The sequence below is a fragment of the Sphaeramia orbicularis genome, chromosome 4, assembly GCF_902148855.1.
Source record: "Sphaeramia orbicularis chromosome 4, fSphaOr1.1, whole genome shotgun sequence".
NCBI lineage: Eukaryota > Metazoa > Chordata > Actinopteri > Kurtiformes > Apogonidae > Sphaeramia > Sphaeramia orbicularis.
In genome coordinates, this window is record NC_043960.1 from 32,008,491 (window position 1) to 32,027,306 (window position 18,816).

General features: G+C 36.7%; 1 protein-coding gene across 1 annotated transcript in view; it reads right to left on the reverse strand.

The window, feature by feature from the left end:
• Window positions 1–18,392, reverse strand: part of tprg1 (tumor protein p63 regulated 1) — a 32,558-nt gene extending 14,166 nt beyond the window's left edge. Inside the window, exons 1-4 of the mRNA XM_030132005.1 lie at window positions 18,316–18,392; window positions 17,902–18,126; window positions 13,870–13,961; window positions 9,945–10,121 (exon numbers count right to left, since the gene is read on the reverse strand). Coding sequence (XP_029987865.1) covers window positions 9,945–10,121; window positions 13,870–13,961; window positions 17,902–18,111 — 479 coding nt within the window. The 5' untranslated portion in view covers window positions 18,112–18,126; window positions 18,316–18,392. The remainder of the gene's footprint in view (window positions 1–9,944; window positions 10,122–13,869; window positions 13,962–17,901; window positions 18,127–18,315) is intronic.
• Window positions 18,393–18,816: the final 424 nt, after the last annotated feature.

Below are 18,816 nucleotides of genomic sequence, written 5' to 3' on the forward strand. Positions count from 1 at the left end.
TGCTGCCGTCAAGTGGTATTGGTGTGTTTGTATCGGAGCACTTTTACAAGTACGATTATTACTACACATACTCAGTATCGGACCGATACCAGATACTGGTATCGGTATATCCCTAGTTACATGTATTGAAAACGCACCTCAAACATATCATGGAGCTGCATCTGTCACTGCTTGCTTCATCTGCATCTATGGACATGCAGTACATCACGGACATACAGGGTGGGGAAGCAAAATTTACAATGAACATCTAGTTGTTTTTTCTCAGCAGGCACTACGTCAATTGTTTTGAAACCAAACATATACTGATGTCATAATCATACCTAACACTATTATCCATACCTTTTCAGAAACTTTTGGCCATATGAGTAATCAGGAAAGCAAACGTCAAAGAGTGTGTGATTTGCTGAATGCACTCGTCACACCAAAGGAGATTTCAAAAATAGTTGGAGTGTTCATAAAGACTGTTTATAATGTAAAGAAGAGAATGACTATGAGCAAAACTATTACGAGAAAGTCTGGAAGATACTATTAAAGAAGAATGGGAGAAGTTGTCACCTGAATATTTGAGGAACACTTGCGCAAGTTTCAGGAAGCGTGTGAAGGCAGTTATTGAGAAAGAAGGAGGACACATAGAATAAAAACATTTTCTATTATGTCAATTTTCTTGTGGCAAATAAATTCTCATGACTTTCAATAAACTAATTGGTCATACACTGTCTTTCAATCCCTGCCTCAAAATATTGTAAATTTTGCTTCCCCACCCTGTACACATACATTTAGGAGATGGACTGGGATGGACAGGGTACCAATGTTGTGATGAAATCTACTGGTTTGGTTGTGGAATACATTTTGACAATCAAATCAGCACTTAACAGCAAATTAAGCTTATATCCTCATGACAGATTAAAGCCTCTCTGTCTGCTGTGTCCAGTATTGCCCACAGTGTCCACAGTCTTAAGTCCACTAAAAACAATGGTTTATCTGAGCATTTGTACCAATCTTGTAGTTGTTTTTGCGCTGTTGTGTGAACAGAGACAATTTGTAAAATGACAGCGATGGGTATAGAATTCTTTTTAAAAACAGAAGAGGAAAATACCCATTTACATCTGTGTGGACATAGCAATGTAATGATAACAATTACACTTGTGTGTTTTAGACTTTAATGAGCTGATATGGTTGATGTGAAAGAGGTCCGTTAAATATGGTAGTAAGTAAAAGTTTGGTGTTGGTATGGTTGTCATGAAAACCGAAAGTCTGTTGTAGATATCTAAAAAGTTTATCAGGCTAAAACATGTTTATTTTTGCTGTAAAGATGGGAATTTTAATGAAAAGTAATGTAGCTGTGTAACTGTAGATGAACAAGCAACAGATTGGGCAGAATGAGCAACGTAGCAACAAAATAACAATGAAACAGAAAAATAATACTTATTTGATGCGATTACATTCTAAAACAAACATATTTACAGACTCACAACAGAGCTGATAAGCTGAACGGTCGGTGTGTATGTGTGTGAAGAGAACAGCATAAATGGAGTCATTCAAATATTGTTCCACTTGTTACACCGTGCAATGAAGTTATTCACTGAAAGCAGAACCTTAATGCCCGAAATTTGACACCCAGGAATGTCCCAAAAACAGCAGAACTTGCGGAAAATAGAAAATCCAGTCAGTGGGGAGAGTCTCTGCAAGTAAATACATCACTGCACACTGACAACTGAGAAGGATTACTATTTTGAGAACCTATATAGTGTTTTTTTTTTTCTTTTTTTTTTTTTTTTTTAGGAGAAAGTTGCCTATTGGGATCGGAAGTCTATGAGGATCGACTCAACCTCAAGTGATTATTCAAGGAACTGCAGTTTTTAGCACTTCAACATTGGCTAAAGTGAGGAAATGTACCCTTAATCGACCTTTCCAGTAGATTTCTATTTAATCTACAATATTTACACAAAATACACGCATGCTTAAAGCAACACTGTATTTTCAGCTTCAGGGCAAGTGATGAAAAATTCCTCCTTGGTCTTTCAAGCGCTTCGGACTCATAAGTCAACACGCAAGATAAATATCAAGCTCCAGTTGTCATGGCAAGTGTCCCACATTGTCTCAGAATGAACAAACAAATCTGGTCTGATTGCTCAATAGACCCTGCAGGTTTGTCAGCCATCCATAAGTGTATCCATCCCACAAACCAGTCTTAGGTTTCATTCAGCATGGACTACAGGGCCAGAAAAACAGAACGACAGGCAGTGAGTTAAGCTTACTTGTGGTGCACTATTCTCCTGTAATATCTAAGGATAAGTAGAGTATTTACATTATTCATTATAAGGCAGCTCTTGCAACTTCTGAAGTCTTGAACATACAGCCATCTGAGATGTCATGATGCAAAAGCTGTGATATCATAGCTGCGGGCTGTTGGCAAAGATATTTCCACTTTAAGAAAAAAAAGTGTCCACAAGAGTTCACAAGCTGAACGCCGCTCCCAAGGTGTATGAATTTAGAGGATTTTACCCCAAACATTTCCACATCTCTTGGTGTTTATTAATTTATACTGTGCAGCCAGACTCTGCTCCTGATCTCAGCTTTGTTTTTGGAATGAGTGTTTTCATTCCACTTGATTTTGCTACTACAATTTCCCACTTGCGGGGAATATCAAATCTAGCTTTAGTATGTTTTTTATTTTGTTCTAGCACTAGTACAAGTGCAGCTGAGGTCAGAGTTTTGGGGAATCTACTACTCAAGGAAGCAGAGTGATAAACTTCAGCTTATGTAGTGAGGAACAAGTGTTTCAACTTTTGCAGCCATTCAAGAAACAAATGCAAAGTTTCTCATGTACTCTCCACTGTCTTCTGTCACAAAATGCCTGGGAGGCCTCGTCCCGATCATCATAAAATGTTTTCGGGTTTTCTTTTTTTCTTTTCTTTTCTTTTTTTTACTTGTTTGGATCCCACTAGTTGTTGCCATAGCAGTCCTCTTTAATAACCAGACATTTCTCCATACTTTTGGTGCTGTGACAAAACCGCAGAAACCCTGACAACAACTGTTTTTGCTGGAGTCTACATTAAATATACTGTAAACTTAACAAATCTTAATTTTAATTACAAAAATCTGGATCAAAAGCAAATTCAGGTTTAACTTAAAAAAAACAAGAACAATATGTGCCAGTGACTGACGCTTCATCCACAAAGAAAAAGGACCCTAAATATTTACAAAACATGACTGAATTTAACAAAGAGGCAACTCAGTAAAAATATAGTAAAATATTTCAATGCATAAAACTTAATGAGTCTTTCAATGCATTATCTGCAAAGTGCCACGAAAGCATAAAACAAATATTTCAGCTGCACCAACAAACAAACTCAGAGTGTGTTCCCTCTGTGGCTCATAAACAGATAATAACAACCCTTGAATGAATGTGCTGTGAGTGACACACAAACAGCCAATCACTGGAGAGGTGTGTTATTCAGCTGTACCATCTCAATGTTGGTGAAAAGTCGCAACTACAGGTGAAACGTGAGCGACGAGGCATTTGTAAGTCACACACAGCCGTGACATTTATAGTCTTCACTGGAAAACTGACAGACCTGGTTATTTACAGTGTATCCAGCTGTGTTAGTACATGTGACAGTGACATGAAACATCAGGAAAAAGTTAGTGGCATGTCAGCAGCTACTTTCCAGACCAAATACTATTAATAATCATCTACAGTATATGAACTGAAATCAATGGCTTTATCATGATAAGTACCTTTACTACACCAACCAGGCCTGTAGATCTGACTAATAAAAAATGCATTATAAGAAATAATAAATATTTTTGTAAATTTCTTTCAATCGCATACTTTTTCATGATCCTTCTGTAAGCGCAACTTTCAAAAAATAGTATTTATATCTTCTTTTTTTAATTCAAGTGTTTATTTGATTTTGTCATGGAGAATTTACATGTTTTACATTCACATTCACATATAACATTTTACAGTGTTGTTTTTCTATATTTCTTTTCTTTTCAAAAAAGAACAAAACTATCTCCAGTGCCTTCACTGCAAATGTGAGTTTCTCCATCAGGGAAATTTCTTGAACAAGCTCTATCCAATCTTCTAATGTGGGTGATTTGTCAGACATCTATTTTCTAGTGAGTACTTTCTTGCAAGCAACCAACAAAATAAATTCAACAGATTTTTTTTTTTATTTACAAAATCCTTTTATACAGTCTGGTTGTTTGCCTAAGAACATAGTTTCAAAATTTAAAAGAAACCTTGGCCCAATCACTTTATCAATGCTTCATTTGTTTTCTCCCAATAAAGAGACAATTTAGGACAGCTCCAAAATACATGATGGTGATGAGCCTTATTCATTCCACATAACCTTCAACAAGATGTGTCCACATTTGAACCTCTCTGTGCTGGCATTCTAAAGAAGCGAACCACACATTTCCACACAAATTCAAAAAGTGCATTTATATCTTTAAACACTGTTAATAGATGTCATCTTACCACATTTTTGACTCTAAGTACTAGTCGTGCTGCTCCACTCTGTAATAACAAAGCACCAGCTCTTTTTTAAGCCCCTAATTTTTGAGCAGTAATCGAGATCAGGATCAGGCAACACTATGACTTGTGAAACTTGCAAGGTGTAACTTGGAGCAACACATGTAAAGTGTCTTCTTATGTTAGATTACCCACTTAACATGTGACACAGTGGATGTTTTCTAATAAATGTTAAACCTGACTCAACATCAGGCCAAAGATTTGCTGTATATCCGACTCACTTCTCCTCTCTAAATCTGTTAGAGCTACTGTTATCAAATAAATACAAATTTTCAGTGTCAGTGAAAGCCTGGTTTGCATCATTTTAAGTAAATTGTTGCTGTGCATGTAGATCTTTCTGTTTACCAAGAGATATAAATAATGTCTTCACATTTTAAGCACCAATATGCATCTTTTAACTTGATTTTGTCCACTATAACAGCTGTGACTTTGACGAGATAATCATCTAGTGAAGTATCCTACATTATGCAAATTGTACTTTAAGTAACTGCAATGTGCTGACTGCCCTCTGCTGTTGAAATTAGTTCTCTGCTTTAGTTTGTTCAGGTGTGGTCAGGAAACTGCAGGATTGTATCTTCTACAGAGTGACTTAAAACTGTCCAAAATGCAAATTTAACAGTACATGTTTTTTTTTTTTTTTCAAAGTGACTGTAATGCTAAAACAACACTAGGAATAATTAATAATCATACATTCAACCCAGTCTTTAATTATAAAACACAGTTACATCTGAGATCTGATCTGATTCAAGGTGGGAGCTAAACAAACCCTGACTCACTCTGAGGCAGTGTTTACAAAAACCTGATCATATAAAAAATGCATTTTTAAAAAAATATTTCCAACCTTCAAAAAAAACAAACAAACAAACAAACAAAAAATATATATATATATATATATTTTTTTTTACAACAGTTACCACAGCAACGTGTAGCAAGGCTTCTTCAAACATCCACACCCAACTCTTTCAGACAGGAATAAAAAAATTGGATGATGTGCTGGGTAATTAGTTTGTCTAGACAGTTTGGAAAGAAGGCACTTAAAACACATCTTTCCCCACAGATGCTGAATACACTGTGCTTCTCTTCATGGGTGCACCTGGAGAATGTGCGATGAAAACAAAATCATCCGGACTAAAAATACTGACACTCCCTTAGCACTTTCTATTGGCATCATCAAGGCTTTGGGAGACTGATGGGGAGCATGTTGGATAGTGACGCCAAATAAGACGCACTACAAAGTATTTATGAAGCTGGAGTCCTGGGAACAGGGGTCGAAAATTCATGAACGTACTCTCAAATCAGTACAAGACAATAAAATCCGAAGGGCAAATCTAACCAAGACAGTGAGTAACATGATAAGAAAAGAAGATGAAAACAATGTAGATAATAAACCAAGTGACTACTATTTTTATTATATACAATAATATTACTGCAGTGCAGGGAACACTGAAACAACACTGTGATATTTAAGGCCATTCACTAGTTGTATTCACAGCTGTAAATGTGAGGTTGTGACATGCTGCTGTTTCCTATTTACAGCAAGGATGGACTGTAACACATCACTAACACACCAATGAAGAAATATGATGCTGTTGGCCATGTTGGTCTATACCAAGGGTGCACACTGACATCAAGTGGTCAAATGACAACTGTCGACAGCAAATCAGACTGCAGCTTCAGTACTGTATGTTGTATATTCACACTCAGCTGTACCGTACTGATGTAGAGAAACTATTATTTCTGACATCATTCATTATGTGTAGCCCTCTTTATTTACTCTTAGTAACCAAGTATTGTTGTGTTACAGTGGCCTGCTGAGCCTTTGTAAAATACATACAAAGACTGCAACCATACTCAACAACCTATAGTTGTAATACAAAAAATACACATATACACTAGAATTACCACCTTTTGGTCATGAGTCTCCAGCAGACACTCAAGTTATTCCTGCGTGTTCAGTGCGATAACTTATGATTTGTGTTTAAATGAATTATGTGTTATTTGGAATACATCATTTACAAAGAAAAACATGTGGCTGAGACTATTTTTACAGGAGTATAGCGTTAAATAATGCCTGTCAGTGTGTTTGTCAAACATTAGGAGAACACTATATGTTTTTGATATACATTCAAAGACAGTTTCACAGTGAGAGCAGGGTCTGATCTGTGCGAGTAGAGTCCTATGGGAGAAGTCGGTCAGTTCACTGAATAAACAACTACTTTCTGAAAACAGCTGATTTCATAACAATCAGATGACGTCTGTGATGATCTTTACCATTGTTTCCGCATACCAAGGAATGATGCAACCTGATAAGATCGGAAGTGAAAAATGACTGTATTATGAGACAAGTGACAGACTAAAATGTTTAACCCGGCAGTGATCATTTACAGTCTATCATATAGTCAAACATGCTCTCTTTATTTGTATTGTCAAGTTAAATAGTAGCAGAACTCACTAAATGTATCATGAATTGACACAACCACAGCTGAGAAATCTGCTCTGCTGCACCACAAATCTAATTGTTGTCTGTTATATATTCATTCATGGGAAATCTCTAAGACTGGACTGTCCTTCTTTAACCAAAATATCTGTCCTGAAGTCCACATTTCAGATCAAAGGCATTGTTCAGATATTACTTTTCTGAAAATAAAGTTGATATATGTATGGACAGATGGAAGGACAGGAGAACCCTTCTGTTTGTGGTCTTGGACTTAAAGTTGAAAAGAGTAGCAATATAGAAATATGCATGAACATCCAGCTATGATGTGTTAAATGTTTTTAATCTTTACACTAATAGAAATATAAAAAGGCTAAGTTTTGGTTTTACAGGTAATAACACAGTAGAAATAACTAATATAGTAAATAATGACTATCCATCCATCCATCCATCCACCCATCCATCCATCCATGATCCCCTTTCTTTTTCAAACACAGTGCATTCAATCTAATCAACACAGGCCTTGTTACACAGTAATGTGACAACCACAAGTTTTGGTTTAATGATTGCCTTTCTGTCAGGAGGTGGAGGTGTCAGTATACAAATGTAACCAAATCTAAAATTGTTCACAAAAGAGGATGTGGATCACCATTGGAAATGTGGTGAAAACAGAAGGTCATTCCACAGAGGTATTTTAAAGAGATGGCACAGTGTAGGACACATAGGGGGACAAAAAAAAGAAGTAACATGTGAAGCTGCAATAGCAATGACTTCTGACTTCCATAATTCATTACACTCTGTGGTCAAAGCTGAGTGGTAGGCAGTTATTGTCTATTTAGTGAATAGTTGGCATTGGCTATAGAACCAGGAGAAACACTTGAAAATCTTGGTGTTATTGAGCTGAAGCTTTTTTCTGTTTTTTTTTTTTTTTTAGCAGAAAGAATCATTATTTAATGTCAAATTAATATCTCTGCTTGACTTGTTATGAGCCTCGTGGCGATGGGCTAAAGTTATCAGTGGCTCTTTCGAATTTCCACAGGTGAAAGTGTGGACTGTAATGCCATCCATCAGCTCTGGTAACACTTTCCTCAGCCATTTTAAATGTATTAAATTTACCAGTTTCGCCAGGTGCAACTAAGTAAACACCTGCTTTTTTCAGCATTAAAACACAATGAAAAGTAAACTGGCATCAGAAAACCTTAGTGAATTATGTTGTGTGATGCATTTACATACTCTCCTCCTGAAATTCCTTCAAATATATATGCAGTGATGTCAGACATAAAAGTAAATGCATCCATGCTTTCCCATCGCTAACTCAAAATGAAAACCTGTTGTTTTTTTTTTTTTTGGATCGATGTATATTTACTAACTCTTTCAAGCATACAAAAAAAGTAAGACAAACACTGAGACACATAGCAGAGGTAGCAAAACAAACAAACAAAAAAATTAAAGGGTTTCACAAATTAGTTACCCAATCACTTTGTACACAGCACACATTATTCAGAGACAAGGTGCATTGTCAGCTGTTCTACATAAGAAATAAAAGGACGCCATACCACATTAAACTTCCCCATCAAACCTGTATTTTAAAGGGCAACTTTACCATTCTAGATTAAGTTAACTCCTAAGCCTCATAAGTTTGCAGATATAAACACAATACCCACCTTTTTGTGTGAGAGCAAAGTTTGTTACACAAAATGTAAAACACTTCCTTTAAATTGCTGTCTGTCCCATCTGCAGCATCTTTCTATCATTAGGAATAAACAGAAAAAGCATTAGCATTGCAGCTGCATCGCTGCAGCCTCCTTACTCTGTGGAAACAAAGTTTTGTGTAGTTTCAGTGGTATGAAGGATTCACAGACACATATACATGTACTGCAGATGACTTATTGCCAAAAATAAGATGGAATGACCTAGACGAAAAAAGAAGACACTTCCTGAGGGAGAGAAAGACAGGGAGGCGAAGTTAGAGAGAGGAGCCGTGAAGAAGGAGACAGAAAAAGGAGATGTTTGAGGCTCGAGTCTTTCTTATTTGAAACCGTCTCTTTACTGTTGCACTCCCGGGTGGCTTTCACGAGCGTTTTATGTATAATTTAATGTAATGTGCAGAGATAAAGCCTTCGCTCTCTAAGCTCTTCACAGCACATTACATTTTATTCATCAAATTAGTTTTAGTTGGTTTGGTATCCCCTGAGCCGTCTTTAAAAGGTTTAGATGAAAGGACTACATTAATTTTGCCACTAATCAGTTCGGTGACAGCTCCAAGTGACAGCTTTGCACTCCTTACCCCCTAAAACCTCTCCACACAATCATCTATCTGCACCCCTTCAGCTCTGCCGTTTCATGTGTCCCTGGTGGCTAACACCGATCCTCTGCCTGCATCCACTCCACACATCGCCTGCCCTCGACTTCATGGCACAGTTACATCATATAAGTCATCAGTTGTACCTTCTAGTAAATGACACATGACACAGGTCATTTGAATGCAGTGAAAAGGATGAATGTTAGATGTTTATTACACCTTCAGACCACATAAATACATTATGAAATGTTCACACAGAAGCAAAACCTGGCATGTTTTAGGGTAAAACTTAATGGTTAATCGTGTTCTGAAATGTTTTTTTTTATTATTATTACAAAGAATTTTGCTTTTGTGAAGAAAACTAGAGCACGGAGCAGATAATTGGGGATAATATTTGTAATTCTCCTAGTAGAGTTTTTATTTTTTAATTAGACCCTACAAAGAACAGTTTTAAAGTAGACTTACTGAAATTACTGAAAATGAGACAAGACACTGGAGAGATCATTTCAAGGCAAGGATTTGCTGCTCTGCACCGTTTTCACATGTCAGTGAAAATGTCATTAATCGAGGTTCTTTTTCAGAACTTTCTTGGTTATCATTTATCTTTTAGTTTCAGAATAGCTGCAAAGTTTTGTGGCTCAGAGGTAGAAGTTTACTGCGGGACTTACTGCAGCAGGGAGCGCTGTGGGAAGCTGAAGGCACCGTGGGAGATCCGGTCCACGAAGTTCAGAGGAATCCTCTGGATTTGTTCACAGTTGAACATGACGAAGTCGTACTTTATGACCAGGAAAGTATTGTCTGTAATGAGAACAAGACGCTCTTTCTCATTGTTCCAGTGATCCACCCTGAAACATCCAGAAAAGGAATAAAATATACAGGCATAAGTACAGGGATAAAGCAGAACAAAAACAAAATGAAGAAACAGCAAGTAACATTGGTATCTGCATAGGCCATCGGCTACCGCCTAAAATGTCATGTTAAATATTAGTATCAGCCAAGAGTTATGCATTCGGTACATTCCTAATTTAAACTGTAGTGTCTGACTCTCACTATGTTGAGTTAATATGTGGCTAAATGGATGTTAGTCTTTGAAGTTAATACAAAAAAACATGCATAGCAAAGCTACTCAATTATGTACTGTAAAAGCTTCACTATTTCGTAGTGTGCCTTTGGCAAAGATCATACAATATGCATGAAAGCATTTCTAAGTCCCTAAATTTTTCCTAAAAGAAAAACAAAATAAAAAGGAATTAAACAACACCTTTAAAGGTAACAGCCATTGTCTTTCCGTTGAGCTCTTTGTTATTTTAAACCAAATGAAGCATCATTACAACACATACACAGCTAATTCATGGTGGCATGGACTCTTAGAGTGGTTCTCCTCTCTCAGCTGCTGAGCCACGTCCAACAGAAACACCCCTGATCACTGCTTGCAGCCGGAGGCCAAAACAGCCAGTTCGCTGTACAGCCAAGGCATTATGGGAAAGGTGTGGGTGAAGAGCTTTTACTGTGCTAATAAAATGAGTTAACCTTGACTAAGCATAGGTGTCGTGGATGGTACAGAGGTGTTACAGGGATACAAGACCCAGACTGTGGGTGATCTGACGTCCTGCTGCCACAGAATGACACAGCACTGGGAAGGAAAAACAAACCTAGACCTGATGGGATGCAGCTCTTCTTCTAAACCTCTGGCTACATTAAAACCCAATAGCATCTTATCTGTTATCTTTAATTACACAGGAAAACACAAACTCTTAAATAAAATAAGGACACTGGTCCTTCTGCAGATCTTTGCTGTAGTTTATTATTGGTTAAATCTAACTGAACACTGGCTGGAATATCTAAAACAAAGTCAGATATACTTTCCTGCAATTGCATTACTTTTCTAATGAAAGACGTGTCTGACAAGTTTACTTTTCTTTAAAAAAAAGATTCATGGCTCAAGGCTTTTGTACTTTTTTTGAGATTCCTTTTTTACTGACCTATGATACTTGGCTGTTAATGTTATGACAAACGAGGAAACTGGAAGAAACAATGTCTGTCAAAAACACTGCTGCTTTTAAGCAAAACTTAAGTGGTTAACGATAAATGGAGCTTGAAAAAGTGTACAAACCATAGAAAATAAACCAAGGATTATACAATAACATAGGGTTGACTCATTAGGGAGTTTTCCACATCAATTCTTTTCTGATTAGACTCACTTTGATTAACAATATTTTAGAAGCAATATTTATATCATATTTCAAAAGGAATATGAAGGAAATTTTCAGGAGTAATAATGCTGTAAAATAGCCAAGAAACCGTCTAACTTGGAGTATCATTAAATGAGCTGTACATAGTATTTCTACTTTTAAATAAAATAAAATGTTCAGTAAAGAGTTTATAACAAGTTGTGAAGTTTGGCAAAGATGCCAATGTATTGGACTGCAGAGATATCAACTGAATATTTTTACCACAACAGGTGCCACGGGGCCTTTGACCAAAGCGTCAGAAAGTGATGAGATGGGACAAGAACCACTAACAAACAACAGAATCAAAGTGATAAAAGCTCGAAGCACTGTTGGTGTTGTTTTCTCCACTGAACACAGCTTTGAATGAAAAGAATGGAGTTTGAAGGTAAAATCACAGTGTTTCTTCTACATGGGTGATGATAATAATGAGGTTTGTGAGGGGATAAAGTTATTATGTGATGTAATTATCTTTGCTAAGTTCACTCTTTGTTGATCCACAGTTCAGACTAAACTGTGACAGTTCTGACCTTGTTTGGATGATTCTAAACAGAGCTTTTGTGCAACTACTGACAACACTATAGAGAAAATGGAGGTCATTTATGGTTTTACTCTGGCTGTTTTACATCTAAAAACAGAGCTAAGCTAAAAGAGTTATAATTAGATTAGATTTAATTGATCCCACAACAGGGAAATTCAATGGTCATGGCAGCAACAGAATAAAGTGCAAGAAAAAAGTGTACATACATAAAGGTAGTGCAAAAAACAAGATAGTACAAAAAAACCAAACAATATAAAATACAAAATAAAAAACAGTAATAAAAAATGATACAAACTTTAAAGTAAATGATCAGCTGACAGAGTACATGAAGATTATACAATAGTTTTATTTTAACTGACTGTCAGAACATCCAGATGGAACTGAAAAAAAGAAAACCAAAAAGCAGTCCATGTTAACAAATGTGAAGTTTTAGAATTTTAGAATTATGCGTCTTTTCTTAACCTTGAACAGGTAGAATTTAATTTAATTAAATCATTTGAAGGCACTGTCATCAGGAACTCACAAAAATGTTCAATTTATCTATAAATGTGGATGCTACACTGCTCATCAATTATCACATCTATAAACAAATATAATAATTTATAACTTTCCTAAATTTTAAGTCAAAATGAAAAAGACAATAAAAAATGTAAGATGTAGAAAGTAGAGATATTTGGTGAAAAAAATTGTTAAGATACCTGGTAACTTTACTTGCGTGTGGGAAGGATCCCTCCACTGAGACCAATTTGAACTAGAAGCACTCGGAGAGCGCAGACCTCCGCCAAGGCTGATCAGTGGCCCCCCCCCCCGTGGGCCCCCCCACGCCAAGGAGGTTATGTTTTTGCCAGGGTTTGTTTGTTTGTTTGTCTGTCTGTCTGTCCGTTAGTGTGCAACATAACTCAAAAAGTTATGGACAGATTTTGATTAAATTTTGTGGTCTGCGCCCCCCCCGTGGGCCCCCCCACCCCCGATCACCACCAAAATTTAATCATTTCTTCCTTATCCCATTTCCAACAAACCCTGAAAATTTCATCCAAATTTGTCCATAACTTTTTGAGTTATGTTGCACACTAACGGACAGACAAACAAACAAACAAACCCTGGCAAAAACATAACCTCCTTGGTGGAGGTAATAACAAAAGTGATTTATTTAACCCAGTTCTACACTACAATATAATCTGATTTAAAAGCCAAAACAGTGAAAATACTCAAATAAGATGATGAGATGAGAGATGATGAGATCATCTTACTCTTTCTAAATCTAGTGCCAATCCTCAGTGAATCCAGATTTGAGGAATTCTTCCCACATTCAGCTTTTGTGACATTACTCAGCATCCTTCCCTGGGGGAAATTCAGCGGCAGTGTCACAGAATTACCATATAATGCACTTTTCTCTGTTGTAAAAATCCTTCAGCAGCTTCTGCAGTGATGATAACTGCAGGCCAAATGTAGGACAAATGTAAAGTGTGTTGGACAGAGCTGCATAAATGGGATGTATTATTCATTCTCACATGGCCAGCCTTTTAAATGTTTTCTGAAAGCTTGTGCTGGAGTGATACAACCTGACATCTCAAAGTGCATTTGGTAAATGTCCTCCAGTCACTTCATTCTGCCCTGTGCTCGAGTCAGTTGGATCATTTCATCTGTGCTGGCTTAGGTAATGTTCTTGGAGTATATAGAAAAGGTTAATTAAGGCAACAGGGGTCTGCATCACAAACATGCAGCCTCTCTGTATGGGGTCCTGTGTTGTTATTAGGCTATTGTTTTCAGTCTCATTCACATGAAAATCAAAGAATGTAACACAACATGGTATCATGAACTCACTCTGCCATCAGCCAAACGCTGTGAACGCTGCCGTCTATTTCTTTATCCACCAGAGTTTTGACGTCTGCGATGGCCTGATTCAGAGTGCCAGGCTGAGGAAACAAAAAAGCATGGGTGTCACTTTCTAATTTTCCTTTGTGACATTCACAACGTGTGCACAGAATGCTTAGAACGTAATCTTTGAGGCTGATGTACAGCTAGGACTGGTGCTCCAACAAAATGTCAGTGTCTGTGTCAAACAAAATAACAGTAAACAAAAACATGAAGCCTCTGTGCGTAAAATGAAGGCAAATGAATAATACTGAGCTTTCATCTTCAGTGTATAAATCAGGTATTTGAAGAGAAAGCTTCAGTACATAACATCATGAACATCCACACTAGCAGTTACAAGCATTCACACTTCACATTTTATTATCTCCCTGCCATATTGAAGAACTTAAAACGATTAGGGGTTCATACAAAGGGCTGCTTCAGTTTATGTGTGAACCACCTCTCACTACTTTCAAACAGAACAGGCCTGCAAACAAACACCAACTCTGTGATGTTAGTTTATTGGAAATATTGAATTATAGAGGTGTTAATTCACTGCTGGCAGTATTTTACAGTGTCATCCGACCCCTAATGCATTACATTGTGAGGAATTCTACTTATTTTGCCACCATAAATACTAAATGCAAAGTCATTACAAAGAAAAGAAATCTTTCTAGTGATATTTGAGACAATTTAATATGTACTAGTGGTCTGGTGCAGTTTCAGCATTGTTACATCTTTTTGGGGTTTTTTTCTGATGCGACCTGCTAAGCAACAAATAGCAGTGACATTAGTGACATATTCAAGCATTTAGACACATCTACACAGCAGAGTTCTTCCTTGAAGAGTTCATGGAAACTTAAATAAACCACAGAGGCATTCAAGGTTACCTGTAATACCAGTCATGTTTGTATTCACAGCACTTTCCACTGTTCTAACTAAACACAAACTATTCTGATAATACAGACTTACATCGTCTTATCAAAGAATTGTGACTAACATAACTACTGAGTGACCCATATTACATAAATTTACATTATTAAATAGAACTGTCAGAGTACTAATCCACTTCTTTCTTTTCCCTATTAGTTCTCATAGTCTTAAGCAACTATTTAGATCCTTCACATATGCAAAATACAATAAAATAAGCAAGTTTATACCTCATCTAACTCAAATTTAATTATGTATACCATCAATAAATTAATACTGAAACATGAGTGAGTACATTGATATGCAAACTATTATTCCATTTTTTATTCTGAACTAGCACGTTGACCTGTGGGGAACCAGGGGTTCTAGATCCTCTGATACAGTTCATTCCTCTATAATTTCATTACTTTCTTGGTAAATTCCATTGGCATTTTCAGTTGAATAACCTCTCAGCTGGCATGTCTGTTTCTGCACATGAAATTTGATACTATGGCAATGTTGCCCTATTTTTATCTGTTGCTAGGTAACCCACTTCAGTGATGATTCTATGATTCTATTCTGCACATAGCAATGTGAAAGGCCATTGGGAGGCCACTGTATTCCAAAATTACTAATATCTCCCAAAATATTGGTCCTATCAACTTGTCGTTTTCACTAGTTTCTTCCTTAACCAAAAATACATTAATATGATAAACTGCAGCAATCAGCTCTTTCTGGATTTTGTGTGATGCTCAAGACACACAGAGTCCAGTTCCCTTTTATATTATAAGATGTCAAGTGACATGTAAACAGCAAATGGAGCATTTTCTAATTACCTCCGCCAAGGAGGTTATGTTTTTGCCAGGGTTTGTTTGTTTGTTTGTCTGTTTGTTTGTTTGTTTGTTTGTTTGATTGTTTGTTTGTCTGTCCGTTAGTGTGCAACATAACTCAAAAAGTTATGGACAGATTTGGATGAAATTTTCAGGGTTTGTTGGAAATGGGATAAGGAAGAAATGATTACATTTTGGTGGTGATCGGGGGTGGGGGGGCCCACTGATCAGCCTTGGCGGAGGTCTGCGCTCTCCGAGTGCTTCTAGTTAAGACAATGTGGGATATGCTGATATTATACAATAGTGAAAATACATTTTGGACACTCTAAAATTTCAAAAGTGTTTCAAAAGGTGTGGCTGCATCAGAGAGACACAAACAAATCCTTTTATTATTATTATTATTATTATCATTATTATTATTATTATTATTAACAACAATACAAAAGTAGCCAAACTAAATTGTTGACAGTTTTGACATGTCCTGCCCTGCATATGTATCATTATCTTACTGAAACATTCAGTTCTGACCTTGACAGAGCATAGCATATACAGATGGGAGCATGTGGGTTTGGAGAGTTAGTTGAGGTCAATGACTTAGGAGTGATTCTTAATGCAAAATATCACAAATTTATGGGGTGTCCAGAAACCTTTTTCCACCACTGTATATGGTTAATCTAATTTAATTTGCACATTTGACCACAGGTCACTGCACACAGCTCCTGTTTACATTAACCAGGAGCAAAGACAAAGACCCTCTCTGGTAGAGAAGGGTCTGCCAAATAAATTCTACATTTCTTGTTGAAATGAGAAGTGCAACTACAGGGAAACATGAAAGACAATATCACTAGGTTATGAATATAGGCAAATATCATAAAGCCAACCTCTTCCAGGAGGTGTCTGGTGGAATTAAAACTATAAGGGGAATATTCATTCTCTTTAGCGATGTGAACAGCTTATTAGGAATTTTATCTTTTTCAGAATAAGGGCAAAAACCAGAATATTTGGTACATATAATCATAGTGAGTGCTAAAGCAGCATGTTGTTAGAGGAGCAGATAGTTTGAACCACTTTATAACTAGTTTATTTGCACATATCTTTTTGTAAGCATCAGAGCTAGTTATTAGCTTACCGGCCGACAGGCCATAAGCTATTGTCGTCATGCGCCGTCTGTCGTCGTCTGTTGTCTGTTACAAAAATTTCAATCATCTTCTTCTCCAAAACTACAATTTCGACTGACTTCAAACTTGGTATACAGCTTCTTTATGATGAAGTCAACAAAAGTAAGTGAAATTATTTGGATCTGGATCTGATTCTGGATTTGGTGCGACTTTGAAAAATTTACCCATTATAAGAGATAGGAAGTGGATCGATGCAATAACTCAGTAAATATAAATGATATCAAGTTTAAATTTCTACAGTCCAGCCCTGATGGGGAGATGACCAAAACATAATGGCCACATGCTGATCAGGATCTTCTTCTGGATCCGGGAACTTACGGAAAATTTAACATGGGCTCTTATGGGGAAAAATTTTCAGTCGTCTTTTTCTCCCAAACTACAGTTCTGATTGACTTCAAACTTGGTATACAGCTTCTTTATGATCATGTCAACACAAGGTATTGCAATTATTTCAATCCGGATCTGAACCTGGATTTGGTGCAACTTTGAAAAATTTTCCCATTATAACAGCTAGGAAGTGGGTTGATACAATAAATCAGTAAATATCAATGATATCAAGTTGGAATTTTAATATTTTACAGATCTGATTGGAATATGACCAAAACATGGGCTATTTCTGTAATATAATAAATACACATAACTGGGTGATAATAAATGGCATCTGGATACACTTCCCAAAGCTTTTAATTTGGCCAGTAAGATACAGGGCCATTGATCCTATTTTTATATATTTTTATCTGTTTTATTTTACAGTTACATGTACATTATCTGATTAAAGTCTTCTTTCAGCATCTGGTGCAGTGGCGTACAAAGTGTAGTTTCTCTCTGAAATGTAGAGCAATGGAACACAAGAAGAAATGTACATGTACAGTCTTTCACATTGCACTTTTGTAAATAGTTATGTCCCACTAGTGATGATATATTACTTTCATGTCAATATCACAGGTATCATACATTTGATGTTTCAGAAAGGTTACTCAGATGTTTCCAACACACACATTATTCAACATCTCTAAAGCACCAGGTTGAATATAACTTCTTAAACTCCAAAAATGTTAGCGTTAAGTAAAAGTGAAAGTGTTTACCCTCAACACAAAGAACCTCTTCATCCTGAACTGGCTGAGGGATGTGTGTGTGGACCGGGCGCTGAGCCGGGCCTCTGCGTCCTCCTCTGGCCGCTCTGTCGTCTCCTCTCGGCGGGCACCGGGCTGCGGGCACTCCGGGACCTCGGAGGGGCTGAGGTGATGCTGCTGCACCTCCGCTCCTGGTCCGCCTTCCTCCTCAGCATCTGCCATCTTTATCGGCAACACCTATGTCCAAATATTACAAACAGTTTGGTAGATGTAGGGCCTATTATTTTTGTAAATGAAGTCGTGACAGGTTCATCTTTCGCAAATCAGTCCGACGTAAACAGTGTCCAAACTACAGTCACTGAATTCTACTGGTGTTCAATATCACAGGTGTATAACAAGTAACAGTAAAGAAAATAATATACTTACAACTAATTATTTCAATCGCACACGGTGTCGGTAGGAAGCTGCAGTAACAGGTGCAGCAACTTCCTTGTTCCGTCAAACACATGAGTTTTAATGGGCGTAGTTTGCATGAGTGATTCACACTCTGGATTGAGATGAATCTACCTCCAAAACTAACAAAAGCAGTAGACCTTTACACAGCTGATTCTGATGTGGAAAGACGGTTTTAACTCTGATAATAATGTAATTTAAAAGTGCAGCTTGTTATCATATCATAATCATATTGCCACTTAGATGCAAAAGCGGTTAGCTAACTCATTTAGCTAACAATTTAGCCATCTTACATAATTAGCTAATTCAACATTCCTTATGTTTTTAGCAAATTATATATATATATATATATATATATATATATATATATATATATATATATATATATATATATATATATATACACACACACACACACACACACATATATATATGTATATATATATATATATATATATATATATATATATATAT